Source organism: Trichomycterus rosablanca, chromosome 10 (assembly GCF_030014385.1).
Source record: "Trichomycterus rosablanca isolate fTriRos1 chromosome 10, fTriRos1.hap1, whole genome shotgun sequence".
Classification (NCBI taxonomy): Eukaryota; Metazoa; Chordata; class Actinopteri; order Siluriformes; family Trichomycteridae; genus Trichomycterus; species Trichomycterus rosablanca.
Genome location: NC_085997.1, coordinates 22,341,955 through 22,352,431, shown reverse-complemented (window position 1 = coordinate 22,352,431; position 10,477 = coordinate 22,341,955). Strand labels below are relative to the sequence as shown.

Genomic DNA, 10,477 nt, shown 5'->3' with positions numbered 1-10,477 from the left:
CCCCATTTCCAATCTGATATTAAATATCTGAGCATTGGCAGAAACTTAAGAGGATGTCTATATCCTTCAGTATTGGTAACTTGTCAACTCTCAGTGTTTATGTGATATTTACATATTTAATTAAATAATAGCCGGAACATGGGTTTCCTCCAGGTGCTCGGTTTTCCTGCCACAAGTCCAAGGGCATGCAGTCAAGCCATTTGGAACTACAAAAATTCCCAAAGTATGAGTATGTGTGTGAATGTGTGTGTGTGTGTGTGTGTGTTTGCCCTGTGATAGGCTAGTGACCTACTTGGGGTACTTCCTGCCCTTTGCCCAATGAATCAGACCCACTGCAACCCTGAACGTGATAAAGCGCTGGTAAAACAGACAATAAATGAATGAATGTTGTCCATAAATAATAAATAAAGGATTGTAGTTAATAACATTTCTGCTTTTGCTATGATATCAAGTTGGTAAAAAGAATCGTGAAAAAAAGTGATGTTTTTTTTACTAAAGCTTTGGGTGTGGTTTTGTACAAACAAGAAAGAAAAAATGGCAACGCTGCCTTGTCCTGATCGGTGGGATGTTGGTGGTCATTATGTCATTTATCTTTCACTTATAAAGGTGGGAAATGCAGAGAAATCAATGAATTTCTCCTGAAAATACAATACATTTCATTGCCACAATGGATTGGTGTCTTGTTCGTTGTGTGCTATTGCATTGCACCCAGTGATTCAGAGGAAATCAAAACCACGAGAGCCCTGACCAGGATAAAGTAATGGTAAAACATGAAAATTATTTTTAAAAAGTTATAAGCACATGCTAAATACCTCAAAAGGGTTCCCCCAGAACACTGCTGACTTCACTTTAAATTTTTATTTCACCTTGATTAGCTATATGCTTCAATTTGCAATATTTCAAAGAATAAATGTAAATATACATTATCATTAATAGTTACTTCATACTGATGTGTGTGACAGCAGGTCTGGCACTGCCCACAAACAACAGGCAGATGTAAAACAGGTTAAATGCACATTGGACAGAGCAGCAGTACATCAGGGCATCACTCACTATGAACTAACTTACACATAAAGACGATTTATAATAGCCAGCACTGCTGGAATTTTCCTTACAGACAGCAACATGATGAGGGTTTAAACCCAAGGCCCCAGGAACGGCAATGTCAGTGTGTCACCTAAATATTCATTTCTTTTCACTAACTGCTTTATTCTGGAAAAAAAACTGTGGTGGGTTGGACACTAAGTGCAAAGCAGGAATACACCCTAAACAGGGCACCAAGCATTTGAGATTACCTGGCGAAGACCCACACAGACATATGGGAAATGAGGCACTCCTCACAACGTTCAAACTTAGGTTCCACATGACCTGCTATGTCACTGTGCTGCTAAAAAAATCATCTCTATTATAAATTATTATTATTAATAGGGTAATTGTTAGTCATTATTAGGGTGGCACGGTGGCTCAGTGGGTAGCACTTTCGCCTCATAGCGAGAAGGTCCTGGATTCGATTCACAGGTAGAGCGGTCCGGGTCCTTTCTGTGTGGAGTTTGCATGTTCTCCTCGTGTCTGTGTGGGTTTCCTCCTACAGTCCAAAGACATGCAAGTGAGGTCAATTGGAGATACAAAATTGTCCATGACTGTGTTTGACATTAAAGACTTGAACTGATGAATCTTGTTTAACGAGTGACTACCTGTCCTGTCATGAATGTAACCAAAGTGTATGAAAATGACATTAAAATCCTAATAAATAAATAAATAAATAGTAATTATTATAACTTGTTGCTTCTTTCTGATAAGGGCTGCTCTTTTCCGATAAATTCTGCCCCACCTAATACCACTGAGATGTGAGTGTGGGATGTCCTGCTTTTCGTTCATTCGCTCACTGAAACATAGAACATGCCAAACTCCAATAATCAAAGTCGAAGTGTAAACCCAAGCTTTCACTATACCTACTGTGCCACTTTGCTGAGAGAGAGAGAGAGAGAGAGAGAGAGAGAAGCTCCAGAAGGTAATGTAGTAAAGCTGTGTTGTAAACCAGGTGCAGAAGGGGAGGTACAGAGCTACGGGAGGAAGGGAGGGAGGAAGGGAGGTGGATGGAGAGGGGGGGGGGGGGGGGAGAGGTGCAGCAGGGGAGGTGTGGGGGCCGAGAGGAGGTGACTCTCCAGCACGGCATTTACTCACAGCGAAAGGATCATGGCGGATGGCCCCAGGTGTAAGCGCAGAAAACAGGCGAACCCCAAAAGAACCAGTGGTGAGTGAAGCTGGGTATTTTGGATTGATCTGGCTGGAACGGTACGGGAGTTGTGTGCTGTGCGGCTGTGAGTGAGTTGAAGTGAGCGGAAAGTAGCGGTGTGTGTGAGCGTGTGTGTGCTCAGTGTGTACCGTTATACCTGACTGTCCGCCTAGCGGTCTATAGCGCACCGTGTGGACCGTTATACGGCTTATCCGCTCCACTCCCATGCGCTCCCCTGATCTACACTGCTTCTGCTAGATTCGCTTTCTTTCTCGATTTCATATCCAGTTTAAAGTAGAAACTTGTTTCAAGTATTAAGTGTTTACTTACTTCGCTTGATCGTAAATCGTGTTTGTCAACAACTGAAACTTGTGTACCTGTTTGTGTAACTGGGATTCAGCGCAACTTATTTTAACACATAAATAGTCGAGATTAAATGTTTTAAATATATGAATGTATAAGTTCAGCTGCTGGTTTTGTTTATCGTGTTACTGGGGTTTGTTTGTTTGGCTGTACACTTAATGGGCTGTTCCGCTGCGTGGTAGCAGGTAGTGTACGGTAATAGTGTTCCGTACATACTGTTTTTATATTATCCTGTATCCATGTATACAAAACTTATGATATCACAATTTATAATTGATATATTGATATTTTTAAAACGAAAACATAGGTTTTCTTGAATTGAAATAAAAGTCGATAAATATGCTAGGTCTAACTGTATGGCACACCGTAGCCCATGTATAAAACACCGACCCTACTTTAGTTAGTGTGCTAACTAACTAACAATTAGTCTATATTTAAGTAGTCCAGATTAAACCTCATTCGTGTTTAAACCAACGTTGTGTTTTTACATTAATAAAAAAGTTGTAATTTGGTATAATATGAACTTAATCAGCTACAATGGGTCATTTCGCTCTGTGGTAGCAGGTAGTGTATGTTCACAGTGTTCCGTGCATCCGTGTGGCGTTATCCAAATTAAGTTAAACCAAATAAATATTATTTAAATTAGAACCATTTAGCTTTGCTTTCCCAATAGAGACACAAATTCACTTAAATTACTTCAAAACTCGATGTTAAAGTTCGACTTTAGCCTATAGGAGACGTTATGTCTAAAACTATGACAATGCTGCTAGCCAGTATTGTCAGTTCTGTATAGCTTGTTTTATTTATACAAAATACGGTATCAAAATCCGTCATAAAAACATATCTGTCAAAATGCGTCTTATTTAGTCTGTGTCCAAATATTTAAGCGTGTAAAGCCGTTAAAGGTGTGTACCTCTACTTCTGGGCAGATAACGAGAACACACGTTGCTGAGGGGGGAAAAACGGCTGACTTAGCCTGCTGACTTAGCCTACTCATCAAAATGTGATAAATAATGATAATAAACAAACAACAACAACAACAATAGTTAGAAATATACCTAATATATACATTCATTCTTCACTAACCGCGTCGTTCTGGTCATGGTCGCAGTGTGTTCCCCGTAAACACTGGGCTCAAGGTGAGAATACACCCACAGAAGCAGGCAAAATGTGTATTGGCTGTACTTACTGGTTTAATGGTGTGGGAGAGTAAGTGAATGAGTGAATGTGAGATGCCCTGCAGTGGGTTGGCATCAGGCACTCACCCATTCACTTACTCACACTTGTCTATTGTAAACCTAGCAGCCAACCCAGCTTCTGGGTGTTTTAGAAGGTGTGAGAAAACTGGGGTTTAAGGCAGAAAATAAACAGATATTGGGAAAACATGCCAAACTTGCTAATACACAGTGACCACAGGCGGAAAAATCAAACCCAAGTTTCAAGGGGTCACGCTGATGTGTGGTTGTTGTTGCTGTGCCCACCAGCACCCCTTGTTTTCATTTTTACTGTTTTTTACTTCTTGCTGTTTTGACATAAGCTGGCCCGGTATGGCCCACTGGGTTCTTTAGAGCATAGGTTCTGGGACCACTGGAGGGCGCTTTGCGGCTCATATGTGGTCTGTGGCCCTGTGGTTACAAAACCCTGCTATAAAGTGCTTTTCCAAAACTTAGGCAAAGTTGGCAGCAGTAAAAGAATTGTGTATCAGCCATGTTTCTGTTTTCTGTTTAGCATCACTTCAGGATTGTTATCTCATGTGGTCTGATTAGCAGTGAAGGCAGCAGTAAAGTAGGCTCTTAGTGGCACATTTCTTTGGGTGGTAACGCTGAGGAGAAAGAAAAGGAATCCACAGGACTGCATAACTGCAACTCCCTGAGCCTATATAAGGAATGCTCTGTGTATATACATACATACTCACAACTGGAGAGTATTTCTGATCTCTTAGTTGGACTTGAATAGAAGACTGATTTTTGCACTCGGAATACAGCCAAACACAGGTTGCTTCACTTGCTTTTGTTTCTTTAAATGGGTGCACTGTCAGAAAAAAGGTACCGTACAACTGGGTCAATGACAGTTTGAGAATAGATATCTTTAGATTTGTTGAGTAATTGTAAATTCAAAAAAAGTAAAACAAATATGTATTCTGTATCCATAATAATTGTTTTCTTATTGTATTTATATTCGCCTCATATGGATGGCTAACCTTTTCTGTAGGTGCAGTGTGTAACTTTTATTTCCTAACTCTTATTGTTTGGCACTGGTATAATATACAATATATAACAAAACATCTGTTGGATTGGATTTGTCAAGTTTTTAAAAATAAGCTGTAATGTCACATCCTACTGAAACTGTTAGTTAGTTGGGCATTGTAATGCCCTAATTTCTAAAACTTTACATACTACATGATATTAGGAACTAAACAAACCTCTCCATGACACAGAACTCTGTCTACTCTTTTGTAAAGACATGCCGAAGTAAAATTCCTTTTTGTTAGTTGTGTCACATGAATTCTTGGTGATTGGAATCATTGGAAAGCTGCCCTATATTTGACTGTCATCATTTACTAAAAAAAAGAAAAATAGAAAAATATATATTTTATTTAGAACTGTATAAGACATTTGCATAGTGTATATTATCAGAAAATTACACCACTAGACATTTTATAGACTTTGGCAAAAATGCATTGTTAGTGTTATTTGCATTGAGGATGTTTTTACATAAAATAATTTAAAATTACTTTGGTAAGAAATAAAATTGGAAACAAATGTGTTGTTATTAAACCAGTTACATTTTTGTTTGTGTAAACAGTATACAAACTGATCACTGTAGTCTCATCGATCTACTTATTACCTTTTTATATATTTTTAATAGATTATGCATCTCTAACTAAAATTACAAAAGACTTACCTTTAAGGGAACCACCCCAGTACCTGTTTATCGTGGGATCTTTTCTTCTGAAGGTTCGTTTGAGTTTTGTACATCTGCTTTATAGTCATATAAGTAAAATATGAAGCAAAATTTGTAAGCAAACGTTTCTTAAGATGCATCCAACTCTTCTGTAAAGATTTGATATATTTTATCATTAAAGTATCTATTTAATTCTTAACCTTGCACATGTTGTAGTGTTTGTTTCTGTTTCTGCTCGTGAGAATAACTGGGGATTCAGTGATGCGCGCGTGGAAGTGATGCGCGCTCTGGCGGTGCTCTGAGCGCGCACGCTGTCTATATTCAACATACCGGAGGAATAATCCATCACCTAGCCCGTCGAGCCAATTTATTCATTCATTCATTTATTTATCCATTTATTTATATCTGAACTGGAGGACAGGAAGGATTTTGTTGAGGTTTTTGATTGCATTTGAAAGGCGCAGAACCTGATGACAACTTCTGCAGGTAGACGGTTTTAGTGTCTTGCATGCTGCTGCATCGGTGTGTTGTGCCAGATCATTTCCCCGCAGTGCAAAAAGCATGTGATTAAGTGAAATGTTATGATCCGTTTAATCCACCTTTTACATTTTATGGTGGATACATGTGCGAGAAGGTAGATTTATTCACCCGAGACTTCAGCATTGCTAAATTATAACCTGATGCATTAGAGTTCTGACCGCACTGCAGGTACCACGGACACCTGAGCTGATCAAACCCACTCCATCTGATCACTGTTACATTAAATTAATGCTTTACATTTATTGTTTGTTTGTTTATTAGGATTTTAACGTCATGTTTTACACTTTGGTTACATTCATGACAGGAACGGTAGTTACTCATTACACAAGATTCATCAGGTCACAAGGTTATATCAAACACAGTCATGGACAATTTTGTATCTCCAATTCACCTCACTTGCATGTCTTGGACTGTGGGAGGAAACCAGAGCACCCGGAGGAAAGCCACGCGGACACGGGGAGAACATGCAAACTCCACACAGAAAGGACCCGGACCGCCCCACCTGGGGATGGAACCCAGGACCCTTACATTTATTAATATAATGGAACAAGTATTTAACAATTGTATGTAATATTTGTTGTACATTTAGAACTTTAGAAGGCTATTATTTAAACTTAAAAAACATGCTGTTTTGCGTCAAAACAGTACATCAAATGCGTAATATTATTCTGACATACTGTTTACTGGGGTGGGTTGCAGTTTTCTTTTTAGATTTTCTTTTTATTATTAGTTCTGACCTCAACCACTGTGTTCGATGTGCATCATCAACAAAAACCCCATTTGCCTTCTTAACAAACATGAATTAAAATTATAATTAACAATACTTAATAAATATGTAGACAGGTGATTAACCATGTAGTGTCAGTGCATACAGGACCAGATATAATACCTAATTCCAGTTGCTGAAGTTTGTAAACCTTCTGTCAGTGTGGGTTTCCACCTACCTCCAAAGATTTTAATAGGTGGATTGACTCCAAATCCATCCTAGGTGTGAGTAAGTAGGCCTAAATGTGTGTGTAGCCCAGCATTCAATTGGCACCCTCTTTAGGGTATATTTCTGCCTTTCGTCTTCTGTGACCCTTATCAGAATGAAGCAACAGGGGAAAATAAATGAAGAAATGGTCAGGTGACATGGAGGTGCAGCATTGCCCTGAGAACTTCTGTGTGTAAGGAATTTGGACTGTTTTCCAATGTACCAAAATATACAACCTGTAAAATATGCGAAAATTGAATAAAAGCCAAATGCATGTAACTTGCAGCAAGCCAGGCCTGTCATATGTTTTTGCCTATGGTTTCTTACTGAACAGACTTTAAAAATTTGGTATATCTGCAGATTGTTGCCTGGCTTATATGTTTACTTATTACTTATATGTGTTGAAAAGGACTGTTCATAAATAAAATGAACTAATAAAACAACATTTATGCGTGCTGCATTAGTCCTTAGAATTAAAGCTGACAGTGAACATTGCCTAGCATAAGCACATATACTGCAGGTATGTACAGTAAGTATGTGTATGAAAAGTTATTTCTCATAACCTGACCCTAAATTCACTACCTTTAATGAAAAATGTTCACACACCCCATCTTAGTTTAGACTTAGTGCCCAGTGGACTATGAAAAGGAACCCCCCTCCTGAACTCTCTAAGTGGACACAGTCTGCCTGGCTGAGCCTGAGGGGCCGTTCTGAGGTGTTTAGAGCTGTCAGCTGACAGCTGACCATCTGACTCCCATTTAAAAACAAATCTCTCTTTAAGCAGTCCCAGGACTTAATTATCCTGTTGTAGGTGGCACATCGACGCACAAACATAAATCTTTTAACATATTATTGGACCAAGATGCGTACTATGTTGTGGCCAGAATCCAGTTCTATTAGATTATAATTCTATTACATTGTCACCATGTTCACTGAAGCAAGGCAGTAGAAAACAGTGGGGGGTGTAGAGGGTCTCCACCACATGAGAGCATTTCTCCAGCACGAGGTAACACTTAGGCACCAGGTGAAAAATCATTGGTGTGGCTGTTGCTTTGTGTCAGCGTAAACCAGTTACCTTTATTTAGGCAGTAGGGGCTGTTAGGACACAGGTGAAGAATTTTCCAGAAGGAAGAGACTTCATTAGAGTAGTCTGATGGTGTCGTTTCATGCTGTGTTTTACACACCTCCATGCCATCTGAGCCTCAACAGCTGTTCCTCACAGCTTACGACGAGAAAACTTAAAAAAGAAAATATGAAAAGTTAAAACGATGTGTCTCAATGTGACTGCAAAAGTTAATATTATCTGAGAGTTGTTGGAAAGTTCCAGCCAGAGGCTAATTTTTATTTTATTTGACTCCAGAGGAAAAGTTCTGTAGAATCTGGGGCAAATTTGGTTACATTCAAACTTTTCTTCTAGTTCCATGAACTGCACATTATGTATTATTATGCTGTGAGGTTATGCAGTTGTCTTCAACATTTAAGAAGTGCTGGTTTTTTGGTTGTACAGTTTTTATCAGTGTTCATGGAATTACTGACAGAAAGGCTTGTTGTTGATGACACTTGGTCGTAGAATAAAATAAAATAAAATAAAAAAGACTGCTTCATGTTGCGATGTAAAGTCTGAGATAACCTTTCATAAAAGAAAAGTCTGAGTTGGCATAGTTTTTCAAGGATGTCAGGTCATCAAATTAACCATTAGATGAGTGTTAATGTACTGCTTGCAAACTATCAAATCAATGTGCGCTGTACAAATTTAGTTTAGATTGCCAAAAAATTGTGCAGGTTGATATTTACAAGTGTAGGGTTCAGTTCTGAGCTCCATAACTTTCACTATCAGTGTGGTATTTAGCATGTTGGCCCAGTATTTCCAAGAGTTTTCCTTGTACATTACTGTGTCTGGCTACTATTAATTACCCCAGGTTTAAATGAGGTTATGCGAGTATGTTATGCCCTGCAATAGACTGGCATCCTCACCAGTCTCTATTCCCTTTTGCACACAGTGTTCCTGGGACATGCTTTAGATTTACATTTACATTTTCAGCGTTTAGCAGACGCTTTTATCCTAAGTGACTAACAGTACTGTGACAGTATATTGTCTAAGCAATTGAGGGTTAAGGGCCTTGCTTAAGGGCCCAACAGTGGCAACCTGGCAGTGGCAGGGCTTGAACCAGTGACCTTTTGATTACTAGTCCAGTAGCCCTTATAAGGATAAAGCAATTACTAAATATGGACGTTTTTTCTTGGTCTTACTTGTATGGATCAATAAATATTCTTTAATTAATTTCATACACATCACCATAATAGCGTTTAGGGTAAGGGTGGTTGAATATTTCTGTTTACAGCTGTTTCACAGACGCTCAGGATTGAACTTGGCTAAAACTTGTGAGGTAAAAGCTATAAAGTGAAAGTCTAAATACCATCTGCCACTGGGGAGCTGAATTAATAGATTAGTTTACACCTATGTGTGCCATGTATGCCAACATGCTACACCATACACACAAACAGTGCTGCTAGTTCCTGTTTGTACCAACTGAAATGCACCAGCTAGTAGAAACATTACAACTTTAGCTTTTTCTGTACCATATGTTGGGCCTCATGTAGGGCCTGAACACAAATGCAGTCCTACAGTACAGCAGTAGCTTTGTTTAGTTTGTATGTATTTCCTCTCCACCTGTCTACTCATGTCATCTTGAAATCATCAGATTTCCTGACAGTGCTCTTTCCCTAGTCACGTGACCCGCAGGAAGGGAGTGATCTTTCCATGGAGGTGCTAACGGTCCGCGGGGCGACAGGTGTTTGTCGTTCACGGCCCAAACGCGCTCCTCTGTACTCCCCTCCCTATTCTCCTCCCCTGGCCTCCACCTCTGCTCTGCGCTAACAGGAATACCACAGAGCAATCTGAAACCTCCCAGTTTGGGAGCACAGGAATGTGGCTGACCGGTATTAGCATGGCTAAGAAAATAAACAGGGCAGCACTCCATGGGTGTGCTGTGCTTTGTAGTGGCTTGGCAAAATGAAATAAAAATGTTTCAAAAGGACATTATAGTCAAGGTATAATTTGAGATGTTGTTAGGACCCAAATCTACACTTCTAATATGAGATTAGATTATTCTTCTAATAGAGATACAAGATTATTTTGGCACACGAGTATACAAGCAGTTTTTTACACGCCTACATTCACAACAGCAGTTGTGTAAAAGCCAAAACTGGTAGGTGTAGAGGAGTTTGATAAATGCACTGAGCTTTTCTTTTACCTTGGCTTGACAGTGAATGCACCCACTAAAGGAATGAGCTACTCCAGTGTGTTTAAGGTGTATTTCTACTGTATCATGGCCTTTTTATGAGTACTGCCCAACCACAAAGGTCAGTCCATCAAAAAATCAATACATTTCTCAAATGATAAAATGTTAAAATGCACAATTATTAAAACAGACTAGCATAGAACTGCTACATTGAGTGTT

At 39.2% G+C, this 10,477-nt stretch overlaps 1 protein-coding gene across 1 annotated transcript in view; it reads left to right on the top strand.

The window, feature by feature from the left end:
• The first annotated feature begins 2,134 nt into the window (after nt 1-2,134).
• Nucleotides 2,135-10,477, top strand: part of zeb1b (zinc finger E-box binding homeobox 1b) — a 78,349-nt gene continuing 70,006 nt past the window's right edge. Inside the window, exon 1 of the mRNA XM_063002949.1 lies at nt 2,135-2,254. Within this exon, the coding sequence (XP_062859019.1) occupies nt 2,197-2,254 (58 nt within the window). The 5' untranslated portion in view covers nt 2,135-2,196. The remainder of the gene's footprint in view (nt 2,255-10,477) is intronic.